At 40.3% G+C, this 23843-nt stretch overlaps 1 protein-coding gene across 1 annotated transcript in view; it reads right to left on the reverse strand.

The window, feature by feature from the left end:
• Positions 1–23843, reverse strand: part of GALNTL6 (polypeptide N-acetylgalactosaminyltransferase like 6) — a 565706-nt gene that overhangs the window by 788 nt on the left and 541075 nt on the right. Inside the window, exons 9-11 of the mRNA XM_068403801.1 lie at positions 21467–21688; positions 13094–13210; positions 5366–5515 (exon numbers count right to left, since the gene is read on the reverse strand). Of these exons, the coding sequence (XP_068259902.1) occupies positions 5366–5515; positions 13094–13210; positions 21467–21688 (489 nt within the window). The remainder of the gene's footprint in view (positions 1–5365; positions 5516–13093; positions 13211–21466; positions 21689–23843) is intronic.

Here is a 23843-nt window from a genome sequence, read left to right on the forward strand (position 1 = left end):
CTATGAAGATCTTGCAAAGATAAGCATGGATTAAGTTGCTTTAGAAAGAATATTTATGATGATTATTTTTATTAATTTTTACTTCACAAAACTGGAGCGAATTGTAAATAACCCGTGAATCTTTGGTAAAGCAGAAACTACCCAGATGAGCAACTGGTATTTGCAGGTTGGGTAGTTTCAACGTACTTAGTTTACGTAGGAGAATGTTTGAGAGAGACAGATGTGGGGGTGATTAGACAGTTTGAAAGTTTCCAGGGACTATGCATTTATGGGATCTGTTGAAATAAATTTCAGATTACTCTCTGTAAAATGCATCCAGGCTTTCCCCCTCTGTGCCAAACATGCCCTGCCAGTATTTCAATAGTAATCCAGGATGTGCCTGCTTGTGCAGTTTGTGAGAGAAAAAAAAAAAGCTACTTGTCAAATTGCAATTGATTAAAAACTCACAGAAGTGCTCTGGGTGCTGAGCAACAATCCCACAGAAACTTCTATTTAACTAAAAATACCCCACATTCAAAAAAAAAGTGTGAAGACAAAAATAAACATAACACAATAAACCAATACGAAATAGTAGCTATTTAAAAACAGTTTTTAAAAAGAAAGTGTTTTTTTTTTTAAATTTAGGAAAGATGAAATTGATTGACTTGGGGAGTTGTGAAACAACTTTATGTACTTTACATAAAGTACAATGTCTTTTCTTTATATTAACATATGCAACAACGAGCAAAGACAAAAGCATCTCGTGCTCTGGCTGAGGGTGATGGTGTTATGTCTGCCTTTCACAAACACTGGTTTTCACCTCCAGCATCTGCCTTTCCCCCAAAACAGCGGGTAAACACACACACACAAGACTGTAATTCAGAGGGATGCTGTCAAAGCTGACAGGACTAAACCAAATGGGTAGAGGCCTTTCTGTCATGCTCCATTTTGCTCTACAAGGTGAGCAGGTAGGATACTTCATCTTGCAAGAAGGGGCTCACTGTACCGTGTACAAAGGGCTGTCATGTCCTTACTAGGAGGTGGGCCTGCAAGAACTCTCAAGCACCCTACAGGGTGGTGCAGGCACCCATTTGCACCTTGCCAGCTCCTCCTGTCCTTCTGCAAGAGATTGATGGAGCAGCACTGCCCAAAACCAGGACACCGTGACTGTGCTACGGAAGGTGGCATCTGGTCTTCCTTGCGTCATAGCTGGGCATGAGGATCAGCCAAGCTATTAGGAAGCCAAAGTAGGAATACTAGAAGCTTTAATAGGATGGCTGGTACAAGAAGAAAGGAAACTGCTTCAGTACAAGAAACGTGCTATGAAAAACACTCCAGCCTTTCTGAAGAGAGCTGGCGGTCTTTTTTCTCACAGAAATATCCAGGGGATGCAATTTTTGAGTGAAGCATTGTTGGTGCTTTCTTTTAGAAAGTCTGGTTATTAGGAGAGAAGAGCGTCTTTTAAGAACAGGGACACAGTTACCACTCTGGAAAAACTTCTGGCTGACTTCGCTGTATATAAAAGCCTATTAATTTATCATCTCAAGCTTATGCTGACCTAAGGTCAAAGCCTGCTGCTCTTATGGATTTCAATGGAAACAAGCTCAAGACTTTAAGGGGTAACAGTTGCCTGCATCCCTGAGAAGATCTTTCCAAGAGAAATATATAAATTCTTCTTTACACCAATATTAAAAAGCCACAAGAACTCTTGTGGAGATTTTTCTAACATCTGAAAACAGTAGAGTGATTTTTTTTTTCTTCTGCATGAAGGCAAGTCTGAAGATTATTTGCAGAAGGAGAAACTTCTCCATAAGATAATGGGCCTCAACAGTTCAGGGGGTTGGTAATGAGACACAGAGCCTTCCATTTCTTCTAGGTCACTGCTATAACTATGGCCAAGGTCAATAGCAGCTGGAAATCATATCAGCTGGTGGCTGCAGTAGTTTATCTGAAGTTAGTTGGTAGCCTCAGCGCAGTTTCAGCAGGACGGATGTCCATATGATAAAAGCCACTATCACAATGACATGTCTTCAGTTGTCTGAAGAAATAATCTATGTACCTACTGTGTGAAGAGTGAACTTACTCTTACAGTTCATCCCTGAAGCTGTCAGGAGAGTACGAGCAAACCACGCTGTTCTGGGCACGTCTTTTGACGTCGTCAGTCTAGCATCTATCATGATCACTATGCTCAGGGTAGAATTATAGTATAATGAAATGATTTTGCACAATTGTTTCTTTTTAAAGACCTACTAAATCAGACCCCTCTTGGATACTTGTGCTCTAAAAATAGCACTAATGGGACCAGAGCACATATAAACTGAATCATACTTTACCAGAACCAATGTATTACCTATTAACCCAGAATGACGCTACCCTGAAAACCAGAGGTGTATTCCTTCACTGGAAGAAATGGAAATTTGTAGGCACTGTTGATTTTTGGCTCTGGCATTCTTAGGAATCTTAGAGTCAAGGAAACGACTTTAGCTTGGTAAAGTCACGATTCTTGAAAATCCATAATAATTTCAGATTATTTACATTTATCTATCTAATTTCTCACATTGCTCCTGTCATTGATGTCATAGCCCCATTATGGTGTCAATACTGTTTTTTCCCAGTATTAAACTCACTTTATTCTATTTCCAACCCACAGTAGTGTTTATGGTATTACTTGGATTCGTTCTACTCCATCGCTCCTTACAGTGATTTCTTAAAGGTATACTTGGTTGGTTTGGATTGGTCCTAGAAAAAATTGATTATTTAATATCACAGACTTCCTAGACTTTCAAACAGTTGCTCGGATGCAGTTTAACATGTAGCCATATGTGTGATTAGCAGTATGGGAATAAGAATAGGCTTTTGACATATGTTTATTAGTGGTAGTCTTGGTTTCATTCATCTGAAGTGAATCCATTTTCATGCTCTGAGACTGCACTCCAATGAGAAATAAAGTGCAGGTAATTGGGATAAGCTGGAAATGTTTGCATAAGAGCACTCCTTACCCAAAATAAAATATTAATGTATTCTACTTGCCACTAAAGTATTTAAACTGTTTTTATTTGCCAGTATCCAAATACAGGATGTTAGGTTTCTACGCTAAAAGAATATGGAATCTTAAAACAGTGCCTGGATTCAAACTGTACATGCAGAACTTTGTAATCACTTCACAGGCCTAACTTCTTACCAGTGGCTTGAGGATGCAAATCATCATGAGAAGAGACTCACGCTTAAAAGAATAAAAAGCTTATCTTCTAGTTTTATAGGAACAGTATGACAGCATGGTAAGAAATGCTTCACATTAAGCATCTTTTAAGATATTGACAAACAAGGTCATTTTTCATAAAACATGGGAAGAACCATTGTCAGGATGGATACGTGACCATTAGGGAGCTGCAGAATCTGTAAGTGATGCAGAGAACAGAACAGAGTTGCTGACCTGCTCTTTGTTTTTTAAAAGGAGGCACTTCTTGCTTAATCAGACTACTACTCTTATTTATTCAGGGTACAATTTTAGTAGCATACCATCCTCTAGGTAAAGGGCTTTAGTACAGATACAGTTAAACCAATATAACAACCTTTTCTTGTACAGTGTTTGGGTGTGGGGTTTTTTTTTTAAACACTATAAATCCTATTGCCAAGATGCTCTCAAAACTAGATAAGGATTATATCATTAGGATTTTGGAGGTATAGCTGTACCACCAAAAATCTCTAATGTAAACCTGACCTGCATCTGAGGAAACAGACTATGTGAAACAATAAAAAACTACTTAATGTGTAGCCAAACTAAACCTAAGCCTAAAGAAAACCATGTATATAGAATTCTATTATCCCAATGCAGTTTCTTAATTTAAGGCTTATGCAAACTAATCAGCTTGCTGTCAGGTTGGTATTACAGTTAAGACTGTGTCAGTACTTCCATCATAACAAAATTTTGTGGTGTTTCTTGCCGAGATGGAAATGCCTGCCTTGCACTGAGAATTTTTATGTGAGCCCTGTCAGCCTTTTGGAAATGAAAAATGAACCTGTGCAGAGGACTTAATAGAACTTACTCTGTGTATTTTTTTCAAATGTAATTTTTTTTTGTATCTGCTGTATTCTATCCACATCAAAGGTGATAAGCCTTATAGAGGGCAGCTCCAGACCTGCATTTTGTCTCATGAACCAGCTACATTAGGCACCAATGAAGTGCTAAAGGTATGAGAGTTTCTTTCTTTCAGCTTGGGTAGGCAAAAAGATAAATTGGAAGGGTTTTGAAGAAAGAAAGTATTATTACGGCATTATGAAGCCAGATATGCAGCAATACAGCCATGACAATTTATGTCCTCTAAATATCTGGCCCATATGTTCTAACTTTATTACAGGTAATACTTGAGTTTCAAAGGGATTACACTTCTGGAAAGTCTTGTGGTGCATCTGCAATTGCAACATAAATAGGGTAAAAACGCACAGGCTAATAAGCAGGCCTTCAGAAAAAGGGTCGGGGCAAAACTATTTTTAATGGTTCTGAATTAGTTTTCTACTATATATCATTTCAAACTAGAAAGCACTGTTGAGGTTTATCTGGCAAAGTCCAATTCCTGCCACTTTGGCCTCAGCTTAAGCAAGGTGGTAGGCAAGGCACAGTGGTCACAGAAAAGTAAAGGACATGTGAGAGGAATCCTCAAGCACTTGGAAGAAATGTAGGTCCTTATCCTGCATGGAATACAGAGTTTATTAGTGAACTCTTTAATCAGGGCAACTTGCTGATTAACCATTTAAAAAAACCTAACAACAACTTGGTAGCATTGCCAGGACTTTTTGTCCTAAATGAGGCTCTGATAGTTTCTAGCTTGACCTCTTGTTTCCAGTGGTTTATAAAAATGGACTGAAACTTAGCAGATCAAAGTAGCGTCTAAGCTGCTTATCTTTAATTTATAAACTTCTGCCTTCTTTGGGCTTACAGCAGGGCTTTTAATGTTGGGTTGGGTTTTTTTTTTGAGGGAGATTTTCCTGACACTTATAATCTTTAAAATGTAGTAAAATAATAATATTTAACTCATAAACAGCATTTCTTGCTGCTGTCACATTCAATGACAATATTTCTAACAGTGCCTTTGTTAAAATAACACGAGCATCTTGAAGCACCAGGATGGTAAAACACCTTTCACGGAACAGATCCAACACAGACACCCTCCGAGCTGGATCAGATCCATTTTCATTTAAATTTGACCTAAATAGATGAATGTTCAAAAGGAACATACTCTAGAGAGGTTACCACAAAATTAAATTGGAATAAGACAGGGTGGATTTTAAAATAAAACTTCTCTGATAGGAAAATGCAAGCCCGCGCTAAACTGAATATAGGCTCAAGACAGTCTGAACCCCTGAGATGCCCCAGAGTGATTCCAACCTTCCTATAGCTCCAGTGCTGGTTTCCCTTCATCCCGTGACAGTCATACAGTGTGACGGGGCTGCTGTGTGAAATTGCATCAAAGCAGAACTTCCTGGTGTGAAGTGGCTCCCCGGGGCGGATGTCTTCTCTCCAACCAAAGGTGAAGAGCTAGAAAAACAATCAGGCAATGTAATGATACGTTACTAGCAAAAAACATTTAAAACCACGCACAAAGCTTGATGCATGTTTCCCTACTCCGTACATCCCAGCTACTAAATTAAATGAGATCCTGCCTGTGTGCAATTAAGTGATGCCAACTGCCTTAATTAAAGTGCATCGGCGGCAATGTGGAATATACCCCGGGAAGGCACAATCCCTATGGCAGGGAAGGAAAAAAATCTCTGGCAACACAGTTCTGTGGGAAGGAGAGGGGATACTCTGTACTAAAGCCTTCCGTTATCCCAGTTAAAGAAGCACTCGTATGCTCTAGGACTATAGCTACCAGGGACTCAGAAAGCCTCTGCTAGTGACTCTTCTCTCAGTTGGGTCTGAAGAAGCTGCCTAGAGAGATCTTCTCATCACAGCATCTTTCCCATGTTTAATGAACAGTTTCCTTCTGTTTATGTGGGACACTATTAGCATATCCTCTCTTGACATTCTTTTTTCTCCCAAACAACACACATTAAATGATTTTCATCTTTCTACCATGAACTCTGTGAACTACAGGCAGCTTGTTAAAGCCCTTTTTCTCACTGCCTGAGAGGAATCATGGAGGCTCACAGTTAATAGAGGAATCCTTCTCAATCAGACACCAGCTGTCTGAAATGATGCCATGACACTGCAGTCTTTCAATCATCAGATGAAGGTGACAGTTCTGACAGCACCAAATTTAAAGATGCAGAGTGCATTTTCCTTTTCCAGGGACCAAACCTTGCAGAAAACAGGTTGCAGGTTGTAAATTGCTACCAAGAAGCTCTCCTGAGAGCTCTGAGGTTTCTGTTTTTTTTTTCCTTTTTTTTTGATGTCAGTTCTATTGTTCGGCTTTCTCCATGACTTTTGATTTTCCATACTGTAAACGGCAACATAACATTGAGAAAGTGAAGCTCTCTTTAAATGAGCAACCTTTGCTAGTGGAAATTGTTTAGCGGTGATGGTTCATGTGGAACACACTCAAGATCATTACCCAGAAAAGCAGCTCCCCATACTGTGCTCCGACTGCCTCCAGCATCCCAGCTACCTCATCTCAGGGTAGTTTCGGTCCTTATCTAGCACCCTGCTCCCTGTGATGTGTACTTTCTCTCATAGAATCAGTGCCTACAAATCCAGACTGAAGCTTGGTGTCGTACGGGTCTGATCCTGAATACTTCTGTTGCATTTGCCAGATTTTAGCCCTTTCATTATGATAGCTATCTTCTTTCCGTGGTCATCATAAAAGATACAGCTTTTAAAAATACTCATCTTCAATGCCGTATCATCCTCCAAATGCCACATTTGAGAGGCATTACTGTTTCCTTCGGCCTGCGGGCACAAAATACAACCTTATATCTGAATATTTGCTTTTTTGTTGTTGTATGTCTCACTGTAAGCCCTTGTTCTCTCTGTTAGCTGCTGTCACTCCCTATTTACTTCTGTATTATCGGTTTCCTAGACAGCATTTTCTCAGCCTGCCCCTGTGTCCTGCTTATTTCTTCTTTCCCCCACAGTGGAATTTACATTTATCTGCAGTAAAATGCAGTGAACAGCTTTGACTTCATTTTCAAACCAATTCCTGCTTTTCAAAAGGTAGAGTCTTTTTCTGCTCTTCTAATGTTTCTTGGAGGCAGCACCACGGAATCCCTACGAAGATAACTTACCATTTCACAAGCATACTCAGAAGTAAGATTTGGTGCAGGAAAAAAAGCTACGCTGCTGCTGCTTCTTTAGAAAAAGAAAAGCCTGAGATGATTTTTCCTTTAAGGAAAAGACAACAAAAGCCATTTTCTTTCTCTTACCCTTTACCTTTCTGCAGCTAAGGAATAAACCTGGAGCTCAAAGTGATGAATAACAAATACCTAGAGAAATGGCATGGAACAGTGGTTCTGCGATATTCTCGCTCTCATCACTACTACAAGAGAGATCCTCTGTCCAGGACCTTCCTCATCTTTCCCAGTGGGTGGCTCTCCAAATTTCTCATTCCTTGCATGGCTGGTTAGCTGAGGGGCCAATTCCTGCTGCTCTCTGGACCTTGGCCTGAGGACTACTACCCTACTGAATGCATCGGTACGCCTGAAAGAGCTCAAGCTAGCTTTTAAATCAGATTGTACTGATCCAGGGTATCCCTTTGCCCTTTCCACTCCTATGTGGTTTCTAAAGACTGCCAGGGCCGTACCCTGTTTGACAGTCAAGACGTGGTAACAGATGGGGGTTTTTTATTCCCTTCCACCAAAAACTAGGATCTGTGTAATACTAGGTCTCGTTTAGACTAGCACAGATTCTTTTTCCTCCTTCTCAGCCTCCTGGTTTGCAAAACAGTTTCATTTTTAAATCAACAAGTATGTCTTCTCCCTAGTGATACTATTATAAAATCAACCTTGTTGATGCAGAAACATAATTTTAGGACTAGGAGGGAGAAGAGAAAAAAATTGAACAGAAAAAAGGGTATACTTCTCTATACATCCAATTAATATTGAAATCTTGTTCTTACAGATAAAATTTGAAGGCCTACAGTCCTTCCAATCTCATCATTCTATGCTATCCTCCATTATACAGCAAATTCTCTCTAGTTAACACTAAATCTGGCTGATATAAAAATTCTCTCTCCTCTGCATAATGTGCAACAATGCTACATGTTATTAGCTGAAGTCCTGAATACATAATGCTCCACTTTGCCACCACCTATCACTTTGGATTTTGTTGTTCCTTTGACCTAAGCTGTTAGGAGCCACCTGTGTCCAATTTTCTGAGAAACGGATGAACCTTTTTGTACCCCTTCATTCATTCATTCCTGTCTGCTTGTTGATTTGAAACAAGGCTGCACCTAAATTTCCAGACACATTATTAACAAATAGCAGGCGGTTATTCACCTGCAGCCCACGGGGCTGCTCTTCACTGCTCCCTGCGGTGCTCAGTTTCCCCAAAGCAACCAGTTAGCTCTGGGAAGACAAAGGTGGAAGAACGCCGAGCTGTGCTATCCTTTCCTTCCCCCTGTTTTTTAATTCTGGGGAAGTTTCCAGAAACTGCAGCACCATTCATCCTCACTTCCCACCTTTCTCCTGTTCACTAGAAAGTCTGCAAGTGCCCCACGAAACTTTTGTCTGCTGTTCGCCCACTGGAGCTTGTACAGACCTGGGGTGGAAGGTCTCCTCCTTCTCATGGGGGCTGCTAAAGAGCTGTGCCCCACAGCACAGCTGCTGAGACTGTCAGCTTGTAATTCCTGCCCTTGTAACATGACACGAATCAAGTGGCACAAAGGATCATCTCTCTGTCTCGTGTCAGCACTGACTCCTGCTGCACCGATCACATCAAGCTACTATATTTTGCCACTGAACTCCCTGTAAACTTATACCAGAAGTTGCAAGACCAGCTCAGTGTCAATCCATGCTATTTGAAATATGATAATAAAAATGCTTGATATTTTCATTAACACTGCTAGTTTCTACTGGCATATGTAGAAATCACGTAGCCAACAAACTCAAGAAGACATAAGCAATAAAAAGGAGCTCTCTGAGGGCTGGTCAGGTGTTTGGCAGTTCTTCCCAAACACTCTTTAACAAAGTTAATCTTCATGGTTTACTGTGGTGCAAGTGGAAGATCACATCCCTTCTCCTTGGGAGAAGTTTCCTTAGACTGTGGTCTTACACGCATTGCAGGTAATGGTCCTGTCCTGATCGAGTAACGAGAGCAAACTGAGAAATTTCCCTCAAAAAATACCAATCTAAAACACACTTTTATGGGAATTTTTGCACTTCTATTGACTGTCACCAACATAGAGACATATTTAGCTTGCCAGGTTGGAAGTTGAGATTTTGCCCTGCAGGTTTCTGGGGAGCTACAGGGCACGGAGGCGTTGGTTATGGATGGAGTTGTGGAAGCCCAGGTGCTAACACAGTGAGCACTCTGCTATGGGAAACTTCAGGAAAAAGGGGGAAAAGGATGTTATCTTCTTTCTGAAAAAAATCCCCCAAACTCTCCATCACCAAAATGTTTTGACCTTCTAAAAGTAAACATTTTCAGAATTTCTTTTCTAGAGGAAAACTGAAAGTTCTCCTCTGGATGAAACATTTTGCACATACCATAATTTCCAATAGGATAGAAATTCTGAGTTTCAGCCAGGTCTAATACCTCGTTCACTTCACCTTTTAGTTTATGAGATTCTGTAATTCTTTCCTTTCTTTCTCAAGTGGTATCTTTAAAATCTGTACCTTGCACAAACTCATGCTTGAAATCTATCAGCCAGATGAATGTGTCTCATACCAGGAGTCTGAGCACTTGAGTAAAATTAGTTTTGTTTTGCTTTCAAACTAATCCAGAAACCAATAGGCTATTACGACTATTAAAATTATTCAAATAAGAAGTTGCCCAGCAATACAGTAGTAGATAGTATGCCAGCTCCTTATTTGGTAAGGGAAGACACAAAATCAGCTTTCTTCTAAAACATCTATTTTCTAGTTTTAGAAAAATAAAGTTCCTTCCTAGGAGGAAGTGAAATTACATTTATTTATTTATCATAATAAATTCCATTATATTTTTTGTATATTATTTATATCTATAAATAAATTATAATTTTATTTATCACCCTGATTTTCCTCTAAAGATTCTTCAACATTTCTCGTGTGATTTCTAGGATTTACATCCACAGGTGGGTAAACTAGCAGTAACTGTGTTCCTATTCAGTGGGAAGAACAATCCTTGAATGCAGTGCCACCTCCTGGGGAAAAAATAACCACCACCAAAATCCCCAACAAAGGAATGGAAACAAAAGAAAATGGATTGTTTTGAGGGTTAAATAGCATAATAGCTGCCGTTCATTAAGCTACCTTGGGGTGGGCAAGCATTCTGTGGGTCCGGAGCTGCCCGCCACTGACCGGCTACAAACTCATGGTCCTGCAACGGCCGCGGCAGGAGGAACCCCTGGCACCCCTGCCCTCCTCAGCAGCCCTGAGAAGTCACTGAACTGTTCAGCAAATTGGATGAAACGGCTTGGTTTGGGTCTTGGCAGACCTTTCCCAATGCAACCGTGCCACTGTGGTGGGAGCGGTGTTCCCTGGCAGTGTTTTCCATGCTACCCTGCGGGGAGAAGGTACGCGCTGTTCCACACCGGCCCCGCAGAAATAATTCATGCTGTCCCTGGAGCGCATGTCAAGCGTGGACGTGTTTAAGGGTTCCTAGTTCTGGTTCTGTGCTCTGAGGAGCTGGTTGGTTGAACTCCTTTCATGCTAGCTTAACCTTATTTATTTTAATGAAGTCACTTTTTGTCATTAGTGTAGAATGAGACCTTTACATTGAGTCTGATCCCAAACATTGCAATGCACTGGAGTACACTGAAACACGGATTCCTCCCAATCCTTCTCCCTTTGCTTCCCTTCCTCACAAGCACTTGCTCTTTCAAAGGATATTTCAAATCTCCCTTTTCTCTGCTTTCCCTCCTAAATTTTTTTCTTTTCTCACCTTTTCATCAGTTTTCTTCCCTCCTTTCTCTCATATCTGGCAGCCTTGGGACTCCCTCTGTTCTTGAGGAGTGTTTAGAGCTCTTCAGGTTTGCAGATTTTAAAGCCAGAGAGCACTGTGATGATCTAGTCTGGACCATACAACTTCCTTCAATTAATTGCTTGAATTACTGGATGTCTTTCATAAACAAAAGAGGATGATATTTATCCAGTCTCGGCATCCTATCACTGTGCTACATCTTTGGCAGCTATGTGAAGAAGCCTTCTTTCAGCAACTTTCTTTTTCCCATGTTGGCACTTACCTAAATTGTGATCATCCTTCAGTTTCTCCGTTTCATTCCTTGCACTTCTCCCCCTGCATTTCTCAGTATCCTCAGAGAATGATTTCTTGACCTCAGCACTTCAGATAACCCTCAGAACTCTCTCTCCTGAGCTTTTAAGCTTTTGCAAAGTGCCATGTGCGACTGCCAGGCCAATTCTTCTCCTCAGCATTGGGAAATTTTTCTAATCTGGGACCTTGCCCTGTGAAAGGCATGTTCACTAAAATTGCTAATAAATGGTTAGGTTGTACTTTTCATCTGGATTCTCTTTGCTCACGTTGGCCAGACCCACAGCCTGTGGGTCATGATCCCTTTCCTAAGGCACTCACAGCCACAGTGAGTACAAATCAGAGCTCTTTGCCTCCGAACTCCTGAGAGCTAATATTTTTCTACCTAACCAACCTAGATAAAATCTTTTTTTGAGTCTTTATCATCCCTTCACAGAATCACAGAATGGTTAAGGGTTGGAAGGGACCTCTGGAGATCATCTAGTCCAACCCCCTGCTAAAGCAGGTTCACCTAGAGCACGTTGCACAGGGTTGTGTCCAGGCAGGTTTTGAATATCTCCAGAGAAGGAGACTCCACAACCTCCCTGGGCAGCCTGTTCCAGTGCTCTGCCACCCTCAAAGTAAAGAAGTTCCTCCTCATATTCAGATGGAACTTCCCATCTTTCAGCTTGTGCCCATTGCCCCTTGTCCTGTCACTGGGCACCACTGAGAAGAGTCTGGTCCCCTCCTCTTGACACCCACCCCTAAGGTATTTGTAAGTGTTCATAAGATCCCCTCTCAGTCTTCTCTTCTCCAAGCTGAACAGACCCAGCTCTCTCAGCCTCTCCTCATAAGAGAGATGCTCCAGTCCTTTGATCATCTTTGTAGCCCTTCACTGGACTCTCTCCAGTAATTCCTTATCTTCCTTGAACTGGGGGGCCCAGAGCTGCACACAGTACTCCAGATGTGGCTTCACCAGGGCCATGTAGAGGGGCAGGATAACCTCCCTTGGCCTGTTGGCCACACTCTTCCTAATGTACCCCAGGATACCATTGGCCTTCCTGGCCACAAGGGCACATTGCTGGCTCATGGTGAACTTGTTGTCCACCAGAACACCCAGGTCCTTCTCTGCAGAGCTGCTCTCCAGTAGATCAGCCTCCAACCTGTACCGGTGCATGGGGTTATTCCTTCCAAGGTGCAGGACTCTACACTTGCCTTTGTTGAACTTCATGAGGTTCCTCTCCACCCAGCTCTCCAGCCTGTCCAGGTCTTGCTGAATGGCAGCACAGCCTTCTGGTGTATCGGCCACCCCTCCCAGTTTTGTGTCACCAGCTTATCTTTGTGAAACTTTCATTCTAGTTTTTACCCATTTATCTCACTTATACCTCATATTAATTTAAAATATAACAGCTTATTGAGATGAAAGCATAGAAGTAGACAACCACTAGAGCTTTACAAGCCCAGGTACTATATTTAAAATATTTTCAGGTAACTGAACAAAAATCAACATGTTTTCATAACATAGTGGGGGTGAAGGGGGCACCCAAAAGCTCTTTGGGCATTGCAATCCCTTTTGGAAATTAAGAAGAATATACAGCCCAGGGGGAGGTTGAAATTTCTGAAGTTATGTTAAAGAGCACTTTGTAAAAGCCATTAAGGACAGCAGTCATTCACAAATTACTTCTACACCCTGCTTTGCCTTAGGAAAAGGAGGAGCCCTCAGAGAAATGTTTAGAAACTGAAAAAGAGAAGCAACAATTTTACACTGCGTTTCTCTTTCCACCGATAAAATACCTGTTCGTGTGACCATGTCCGTTCTGAGCCATCCTTCACACAGATGTCTAGCCTCAGCTCAGTCCCCGTGGCTCCGTGTTTACTGTCCACACAGAGATTGGCTGCCACGTTTCGAATCTGCAAAACCAAGCATCAACATTTCATGTTAAACCAGGCTGCGGAATAGAGCTTCCAACATTAGGGGATTAGGAGTTCAGCTCACTTAGAAACTGAAGGGCTTGAGACTGACCATTAGTTACATCAAACTGGTGGAACTTACTTTTTACAGGGTAGAGAGCCACGTCCTGGAATTAACTATTCTTTTTGTGAACAGCTTTAGAAGCAGCAAGGTTTGAAGTATTCTGCTTAACAAATGAAAGGCAGGTCTGCATGAAATACTTTCATGCAAAGAGACTAGGAGGAAGAAAAGTCTGAGAAGTTCAAAGCTTGGTCTGACTGCTTCTTCCCTCCTACCAGAGCAAGAGAGATCAGCCGTATTAAGAGGAAATTATTTCCGTATGAGTCTCTCACAGGCTTTGGAGCAATATTTCTTGAAAACTCAGGCACGCCTTGTTCCAGTGCTTGTTCTTACTTTGACACAATAACACTGTTGTAGAGAAGGTCACACGCTAGGGCTCAAAGTGCATAAAATTAAAAAGTACTTAACAAATGTCTACTGAAACTGTGCTTACCCATGGAGTTTCCTTGTGCTGTCTGCATGCCTTCTGCAAACGTTCCACAGTGTAACTTATTCTTAAAAGGAAAATGGCATTTTTGAGACTGAAGCAACTCAGTAATAATTGATCTGTGACTATCAGTCATACCAGTTAGGTACCACTGCTGCCATGTATATTTTTCTAGAAGACTGGATTGAAAAGGAGTGGATTTCCCACTGCCAACAAAAAGAGGAAAACCCCAAATGTGTTTTGCAAATATGCACACGTTTCTCCTCGAGTACCTTAGTTGGGCTGTTTAAAAATCCTTTAGACACCTCCAGAATGAGAAAGATTTCTTAAAAAACTTTCCCTGTCAATGACATACACAGAAACTGAGTAATCTATGTCTGCGTACATGCATGGAGATGTCCACAAATTCTATACGTATAATATATAGAAAGCAGGTGCACACTTTGACATTCTGGCCACTACTTTGATCCTTATGTTAAAAAAAGAAAAGCTAGATGCCGAATGGAGATACAGTTGAGTTGACATTTGTATTTTACCATGGAAAACATTTTAGAAGTCACTGTTGTTGACACATTACATTAGACAAATGTAAACATTGCCACTCTTAAATACTGCATACCTCACACACAGAAACAAAGGGTGGAAAACTTCTCAGCATAGCACAAAACATTGCAAGGAGGGGCAATCCTCATGCTTGTAAGGCACACAGGAGAGCTACTCTGCTCTTTTTCTCATTCTGGAGGATTGGAATTGAGTCTATTCACCATGTTCTAAGATTTAGACAGATGGGAAAGCAACAGGAACTGGAGAAAATGTAAAAAAAGTCACCTTCAGGAAAGGTTTTAGGAGCTGCATTTGTTTAGCCAAGAAAAGAGCAGATTGGGCAAATGATGGGAGCATCAGTTTGAGCGATTGGCTCCAAGAACCTTTGAGCCTTTACCAGCGCTCAGAGAAGTATTCTTCTAAAACTTAAGACAAGCCCAGTTTGAGAGCATTTTTTCTTATTTCAATATAATAAAAATTGCTATAGATGAGGTAAACCACTACGATTTCATACACATAACCAGATGCAGAAGCCCACCACTGAGCCCCACAGTACAAAGGGTCATGTTAACTCAAAAAAAGGATGAAAGGTAATTAGTTCTCAGCAACCCTGCCTTCATTTTCATATCACCCAGCAAAAGAGACAGGAACGAATAATGAGAAGAATGGATTTTAATTTCATATTTTTAAAGTTTCATGTGAAATACCTACTCCAAGTATAATTTTTTTTTGAGAGTGTTCAATCATTTCTCAGTGCACTTAAATTTACATTGTATAAATAAAGATTACTGGCCTAATACAAAATTAAGTGATACATCAGTTCTGTTCTTAGAGCATGCGAGCTAATTAAAATGGAGCTGCTAACAATTGCCATTAATAATTGGGGTATTCAGAATTGTAAAATGACAGTGAATACACTCCACATCCAATGAACGCTTATTGGGTTGAAGGGCTTTCGTAATTTTGTCTTGATGGCATCGCTCCACCCTGTTCTCTGTCATTTGGACTATGCAGTAAATTTGTTCTATCCATTTCTGGGAAAGGTTTGAGCTGAAGCTACATTTAGTTCCTTCACTGCTGGAATTTGTCTCTCCTGTTCTGTATTTTCTCTCCTCCTCCCCCTGCTCCTGAAAGGTTTCCTTGAGTTAGTTTTTGCTCTGGTTTGTTGCAGCTTACACATTAGCTCATCCTTTTTTTTGTTTTATCCTTTCTTTCAACTGCAGAGGGGTCGTGGTTTGCTTTTTCATTTTCTTTTTGTAATACAGGAATTTCAGTGAAGTCTGTGCTTTTGTTTTCTGGCGTTTCTGTGTGGCCTTGGCTGAACTAGAGACTGAACTGAGCCATCATGCTGCTGCCAGAACCACGGGGAACGTTCTGCTGAGCACCAGCACCACATGGCCTGCAAATCCCCCAAGATGCTTTCATGGAAGAAGGAAGGAAAGCAGAAGCACAGCAAGGAGAGGCTGTTTTCTCCTTTATACATCAATATGCATTTGAACTGCCTTGTCTCCAGTCACTCACACAATGGATTTTGAATTTTTAAGGTCATGAGTTACAGCTAGCAAAGAAATAGCTAGTACTCACATTTCCCACATTTGGATTTGTGCAATTGTAGAGACTGGGGATGAACAGGAGATGGATTTTATCACCCATGCAGGTAGGGCATTGAGTTGCTACATACCATGATTATTTGCTCCACCTTAAATGCTGTCAATATTTACACACAGATAAGCGTATGCAAAAAGCGTGCTTTCGAGGAGTCCATATGGACTAACAAGGATGGTTGGCAGTGATCTTAAAGGCTAGTTTAGAATTAAAGAAATTCTGAAGAAAGCATGGGACACTATATGTAAGTCATTATGCATATTTAATTCTTGAAATGCCATCCTAACACATGTTGGCACATAGATACTAAGACTATGAGCCCTGTAGTCCTCATAGAGAGCAGATGAGGTGTAAAAGCACAGAGAATACAAACTCTAAGGGGGTCTCTTTTGTCCCTTTTCTACACTGGAGGTGTCCAAGCAAGGATGTACAGGCTTCTCAGTGCTGCACTGATGCTTGGCAACAAAGACATGTCACCCGAGCGGGAGTTCTGCTGGTGAAGCAGCTGAATTCTGTGCTTTAAATGAGGTGGCAAGCCACAAGGAGAAATCACTGGGTAAGCCTAGATTCAGTAATCCTTGGGTTTTATGAAAAGCAGTTAGCTTACGTTAAAACTACAGCTTGCTTTCTCTGAGTTAGCCAGCCCGTGTTAAAAAGACTTTTCTCCAGAACAGGCCAGGCCTTGAGAAAGAAGTAGCTTAGCTTGCTGGCACTGCAATTGGGAAAGAGGAACATGATGTAAAACAGGAGCTGGAATGTAGGAGGACAGAAGGCCTGAAAGCCTAGACCTTAGGTTTGAAGATGACATTGTTACCTCTTGACATTTGAAGCTGCTGATTTGATAGACTGGTATTCAAGGAAAAAAAAAAAAAAAAAAAAAAGAGGAGATTTTTGGATGCCTATCAATAAAGGAAAAAAAAGGGGGGAGGGGAAAAATCAGGGGCTCCCAAACAGTGTTTACATATTGCAGAATATATGGTCTCCCAGATAACTTGACCTCTGGCTAAATTAATGTTGGAGTTTTGCAGAAAGCCAGCAGTTATATGATTTAATAAGCTCCCCACAGGAGAGGCAGATTAAGATGGTCTAGCACTATGCTCTCAAAAACATCGTATTTGTCATTAGTATGCAAGGATGGAATGGAAACTGGAGAGCAATGGATGCATTGATTACCATGAGAGTCTTCTTGTTGGAAGATCACAGTATTATGAGGAAAGTGAAGCGTCGCAGGCCATTGATACAGCCTGCTAGGATCAATTTTGAGATTTTAACATTGAGGTGGGAGCTGTGGAATGACACACTTGCATGCTCCATGTTAAATGAAGAAAAAACCAAGACAACCTTCCCCCACACCTCTACACTTTAAAGCGAAGTGGATTTCCCCTTTCCTTTTAAGAGAATGTATTTTAGGCTGAAAAAGAAATTACAGAGGGAAATTAAAGCTTCCCAGGGTCCAGTGGTTATATTGACCAATTTTCTTTGATAATTCTAAAACTGTACAACTTTTTTCACAGGCAAATGAGGTCCTGCAAGATTGCTGTTGAGGTAGTGGGTGATGTCCTGGCTCCAGCAGCCTTGCCCTGCCTGCACCAGAGCCGGGCTGTCACCCAGGGTCACTTCAGCCTTCCTGGGGAAGAGGGAGTACGTCAGAGAGGGAGAGGCACTCCCAGGAGTCCTGGGAACTATCCTGCGTGCTCATCGTGGCACGAAACTGTCTGCACCAAAAGCAAAAGTGCGAAAGCATAGCAATCTAAAGAAATCTTTATGCTCAATATGGTCACCTATTAGAACAATGAATGTGGAGATGGTGCTGCGACTACCCTCAGGGTGCCCCAACAGAGCAATAAGAGAGACACCTTGGTGCTATCAGTTTATATAATACTTTCCATACATCTGATTTAATGCCTCAAATAAGAAAGTGGCTGTAGTTCTTAGAAGACATTAGCAATGTTCTTTTATGTTGCTTTTTTTTATCTGAACAGCGCTTAAAGCCAGTTTTAGTGCACTGCTTACATTCTCAGATAACCCTAGTGCCGTCAACGTCTACAGATCAAACATGGAAAAATGAGCCACCTTTCCTATCAACTGATACAGAGTAATTTTAAAAGTATTTATCCTTTGTGTGAGCCATGAAAAGGAAAAGTCAAAGTTAAAAGAAGTCAAGCACTGCCAAAGACCTCACTGAAGAAACAGGGGACTCTGTTATTCAGTGCGACACTGATCCCAATGAAAGAATTTGAACAGCCCAGCTGTGCAGCACTTGGCGTGTGCAGGGTGGGGAATAGCTGGTTACATTGCTTTTGTACAACAGACGTGTGACACTTGGTGAGCTGAGATTGACTCATTAAGGGTGTGAGGATGGCACTTTAAAAAAAAATAAGTAATCAAAAGAGAAGTTAGTGAGTTCTTAGGCTTTAATCCTTTTTCAAGTGCTACTTGACTTAACTTCATGGGTGACATTTTCATGTCAGTGCCATAATACAATTCTGTAAAATCCACAAGTTTGGGACTAAGAAAGGAGTATTTTCAGGTCCTACAGCTTAGCACTGCTGCAGTGACTGAGAGACTTGCTGTGTATTAAATTATTGAACAACAAGTTCATGTAACAGCAAATGAAACCAAGCTTAAATATTTCCCTTTTGACGGAGTAAAACAAATTCTTTTTTTCATATCACCTTGACTAAGGACTCATGAAGTCTAGAATAAATGACAATGGCTGACATTATATGATTGATTTACTGTAAAATGTGTTTTCAAAGATATTGTTGGAAGTTGTGATATCTGCACAATATATTCATGCTAGGTGACAGCTTGTAGATTCATGAGTACTTCCTAAGTAAACATTTGGTGTCCAAATCTCACCTAATGCAGCTATCGTTTTAACTTCCTTCAACAGGATTTCAAATACACATTACAAATAAATTATTCTGTCTTAGAAAGAGAATGGGATGGGTATTACTGTTTTCCAACTGGTAGCATACTTTCCAATATATTCGGAAGAATAAGAACAAAACTTAATTGAAAACTTTCCTTTTTTTCACAGCGGGAGTGGAAAGAGTACAGTTATCTCACTGAGACACAGAACTGACAGTCTCACTAACCTTAATCTGTCTGGATTTGCTGTTACATTGCTTTACTGCACATATTTCAGATGTTACAAGGCAGAACAGAATATCAAGGGAATGTAAACCCTGCCAGCTACAAAGGACAAAAGGCACAAACAAGCAGAAGAGATAAGTTCATGACAAGTGTAGTGAAGAATATTGTTTTTTGTTTTGCAAATTTGCTTCTTTTCCATCATGAACAAACAGATTTTGTCAAGAAATGTAAGAGTCAGATTTTAAATAAATGTGTTTGCTAAAAAAGAATAATTGTGCAGAGGCTGTTATGAGACGTCTGCTTTCACACCACACGCTTTTGCTAGCTAGATATCAAAATACTGGAGCGAAAAATTGTCTGAGTACCTCATTGTTTATTCTTTCTCAGACTGGGATAGGCAAGCAGATGAAAAGTCTTTCCAAGCGGAAGCAGAGAGGGTACTAAATGACAGTCAGTCTTGGCACAGGCTTTTGGTGTGTATAATCAGCAAGGTTTCTAGAGCTGCTTGATTCTTACAAAGCAATAACACACAGTCTGTTTTCCTCTTTCAGCTTCTAATTAGGACGGCCATTGACCTTCAAGTTTGTTCAAGTTTCTTGCAAGTGCCAAGAAATTAATTAAAACTTCACAGGAATGTGACAGTCTCAGGAAAAAATAGAGTAGTAGGGCTGAAACTTCTCTTGCTGTTTTAGAGAAAGTACATTTTAGAGGAAACAGAAAGCCTTTGGTCTTCACTTCTTTCCTAAGAACTCAATAAGTGCTTTTAAAGTGCAGATTTGATACCACTGCTATGATCTTTGATTTACTTTTAAAAAGTCTTGTTTTTATGCAAAGAATATATTAATAGTGCTGTGAAAAGAATGAATACCTGAATCTCTTCCACTTAGACCCTCTGACTGACTTAAGGATTGTTCAGCTTGCCAGAGAAATTATACATCCCATGATCACAGTCCTCTAAGGGTGCGCATGTATACATGTGGAAGATGATGAAGGAAGATCATAGCATCAGTCACAGCACTCCAATCCAGCCTGACTTCTACTGATAAACTCATCACCTCTTGGTATACATTAATCCCATAAAGGGTGGGCAGCAGTATCAAATATATAAGAAACATTAACAACAAAGCAATTCATTATTGCCAAGAAGCAGCAAACAGTAAGACACATATAAATTGAAGTTCCTTTGAACAACTGTAACTGGTAGCTTACAAAGAAGAATTAAGGACTGCTGCTACCACAGAAAGTTATTTTAAAAATTTTGCAATGACGTAATTTGCTTTTTTAGAAAGAAACTCTGGAGAACAGTAGAGGCACCTATGTTTAGAAATCCCCTGCATGGGCCAGCCTTGACCACTGGGGATATGCAGAGGTGTGAGGGGGTCTTACCAAATGTTTCGGTCAAAGTTTCAACTTCATCCTTTGGTTTCAAATATAAAAGGCGATTGCCTGAGAGCCCCAAGAACATCTCCCGCAAAATCAGAGAAGGCCGGAACTCACAGTACAGATATTCCTATGGGTTTTAAAAAAGTAGCACAATACACTGAAAGAACAAAGCCTTCTTTATAAATCTTAATGAATTGAGAGGAAAAAGCTCTCTGCGTGCCACCTTTCCATGGCATGAACCTGCTGTAGTTCCTAGAGGTAAAAGGCCACTGCAATTTTTCAGCGCAGCTACAGAGGTAATTTCCTACCCCTGAACTCTTTGTGTTTTCATTTCTTCTACACAAAACAAACTGTCAAAGCAAGGTGTGCTACAGCTCTGCACTTCAGAGAGGTCTGAACGCAGAACATCTTTGATCATGGGTGGAGAGTTCCAGCAGGCTGTTTGCTTGCCCTGTGCTCTGGAGTGGTGCTTGGCTATTGGCTTCTTTTTGGTGGTCTCTCCCTCCCCTCATCCCCCAAACGAGAAATTGCATTTGTCTGCTACCGGTACTCAGTCATGACAGCACCTACACAATGCAGACCACAAGGTGAGCTAAACCAGTCTTTTTAAAAGAAAAGTATCCAGGCTTCGCTTGTTACACTTGCACATGTGAGCAAAACAGAGCAAACCTAATTCCACCTACACGCAATTGTCCTTGTAAGAACATGAGGAGGTATATAAGGGGATACGCAGAAAAAAAAAAGTGTTGACTTCAGACCTCCTTTTTACTAAGGTGATTCTCAGCATCTGAAATCATCTTGTAACATGCAATGAGTGCTACATACGCTTTTGCACATCCTTGTCCTCATTGTGCATGCATCTTATGGCCTGTACACACAAAATTGTAATGAATTATAAAAGAGATGGCGATGGTCTAAGACATGACAGTTTCTCACTTTAATGGCTAGTCCAGGGACTAGGGAACTCCCTTAATAACACTACTTATCATAGGAGCTAAATCTAATTTCATAATTTTAATTTCCTGTAATGTAAAATGTTAGACTCATTTAAATTTGATCTAATTTGTGTATTCCTCACCTCTCCCCAGGCAGCTGGTGGAGGCTCCACAGGAGGGTAATATTTGGGGACATCCCAAGCCACTGCAGCCATGAACCACTTGAAGTCTTTACATTTAAGGTGCTTGCGAAGTTCCTTCTGGGCAGAGATATCACCAGTTGACAGATGTCTGTACTCAGGCCGTCGCTGGTAAATGTACTCTGCAAACTCATCCATCCATGTCTCTGCCACGCGCTTCAGGTTCTGTGCAACAGAAAAAAAGCAATCATTAATTTCTTCATGCTTTGAGTGAATGATATTTGTAATGGAGAGAGCTAAACAAAAAAAATTCAGTAGTCCATACGACTTTTAAGTTTAGCTGGTCTAATTTCTCAGTCTTAAACCATTGAAAAATACTGATAAACGTATGCTATCTTCATTATATTGTTGAGCAAACACTATAGACTATTACGTACCCTGCTTTCTTGCTGACTCTGTAAGATAGAGTCTTCTGTCTGTTGAATATCTTATTTTCCTTTGTATTCTTTATGTATCTTCACATGGGTTTTTGATTAATGATAGATGTTGAACGGAAAATTTCTTTCAGCTGCTCACATTGGTACCTATGTTTTTTTCCTGTTAGTTCTGAACGTACTAATGTGCACGAATCATTCAAATTATTCCTTCTGATGTATTTCACTTGGCATTTGAAAGGCATCTGAATTTTCAGCTGTCATCACACTGCTTACTCACCTAGCAATTCCTACCTAAATTTTAGGGTCGGGTCTTGCATGCACATGTATGGGGGCAAACAGTCATGAGCTTGCTCTGCCCCATCTCACAGCTGGTTTTGTACTACCTTTGGACTGGAAGCTTCACTGTGTTAGTGTGCTAGTAAGTCTGTGCTAAAGCATAGCACGTAACCCTGAAGTGGAGCTGACCTGAAGCAAAGCAGTTTGTGGGATAGGTATGGCAACTTGTGGCTTTCTGCACTCATCCTATAGACATATCTAAGACTGTTTCTGTTCTGTGAAACCCAGTTCTGGCTTATGTCCCACAAAGTTTATTTTTGTTGGCATTTTACAGGAAACAGAATTACCTATTTTGTTGCATAAGAATTTATTCAAATTATAATTAATTAAATTACTGACTCAAATTATAAAATAAAAAAAGACTCGTAAGGAAAAATCCTGAATAGATGAGACTGAAAAAATATATTTATTATTATTTAGCGTCATGGAGTCTAAATATGCTAGGGGCAAATTTTTCTGTATTTTTGTTTGTTTTTAAAATTCTTCTGCAACTTAATCCACACAAATTTATATGCAGATGTCGTAGTGGAGTACAGGTTTAGTCTATTCTGCATTTCCACAGCTGCCCAATAACCTCTCATCCCACCAACAAAGTGACATCTCACTGGATGACGTTGAGACATTAGAGTGTTCTTATTGCTTTGTTTGTGAAAACAAGATCATCAAGTTTTGTAATATTCTTTTTATAGAACACTAACTGCAAAATGCTGAGATTCGTGCTGTAATAAGATGGAGGACAATATACATCTGATTATCATCAACATAAGGTAACATTTCTTCTCAGAACATTCTCTGCATCTAAGTAAGCCTGATTCGTACTCTGTTTTGCTTTCAAGATTCATTTGAACATACCTTTCCTGAATTTTATTAATCCATACAAACTAAATGTCTCTGAACTAATAAGGCTTATCTAAATAAAAAGACAGCGAGATACAGAAAAAACGAAGTACTTTTAGCTGTCACTGCAAGATAAGCTTCTATGTGCTTTCCCTCTGTGAAGCAAATACGTTAAAACCTGCAGAGATAAAGCAAGTAAAATTAAAGCAGCGTAAGAAATCACAACACTTATATCCCTATTAAGAAATGGCCCTTGCCTCACATAAGGTTGACTTTTGTTGTAATTTCATGAAAACGTAAATGACTTTACAAGAAATCAGAATTCAAGAATACAGGAACTGGGTAGGACAAAGAAAACCAGAACAAATTCAAGAACAACATCTAAATGACAATCCCACCTTTCTTGCAGAAACGCTGTAACACAGAAATCGCCTGACAAGTGAAAATACTATGTGATGAGACTTTGTAGGTGAGGCCAAAATACGATTAAGCACATAAAACAAAGAATCCAAAATCATGAAAACATGTGTGATCTTTCCATCATATCTTCCACTTCTAAATGCTGTACACCTCATTTACTAGAATGCAAATGCAGTTTAAGACTGTTCTAGAAAATATACTATTTTTTGCAATCACTTTATCTGATAGTGCTATTTTCCTATTTAAAAACTATTCTGTAAAAAGAACCATGTAGTAAAAGTACAGTAAAAAAATTATCTTAGGAAAGAAAAATTCAAAGTAAACTCCAGCCAAGACTTACCCCATCAATA

Source organism: Nyctibius grandis, chromosome 6 (assembly GCF_013368605.1).
Source record: "Nyctibius grandis isolate bNycGra1 chromosome 6, bNycGra1.pri, whole genome shotgun sequence".
Taxonomy (NCBI): Eukaryota; Metazoa; Chordata; class Aves; order Nyctibiiformes; family Nyctibiidae; genus Nyctibius; species Nyctibius grandis.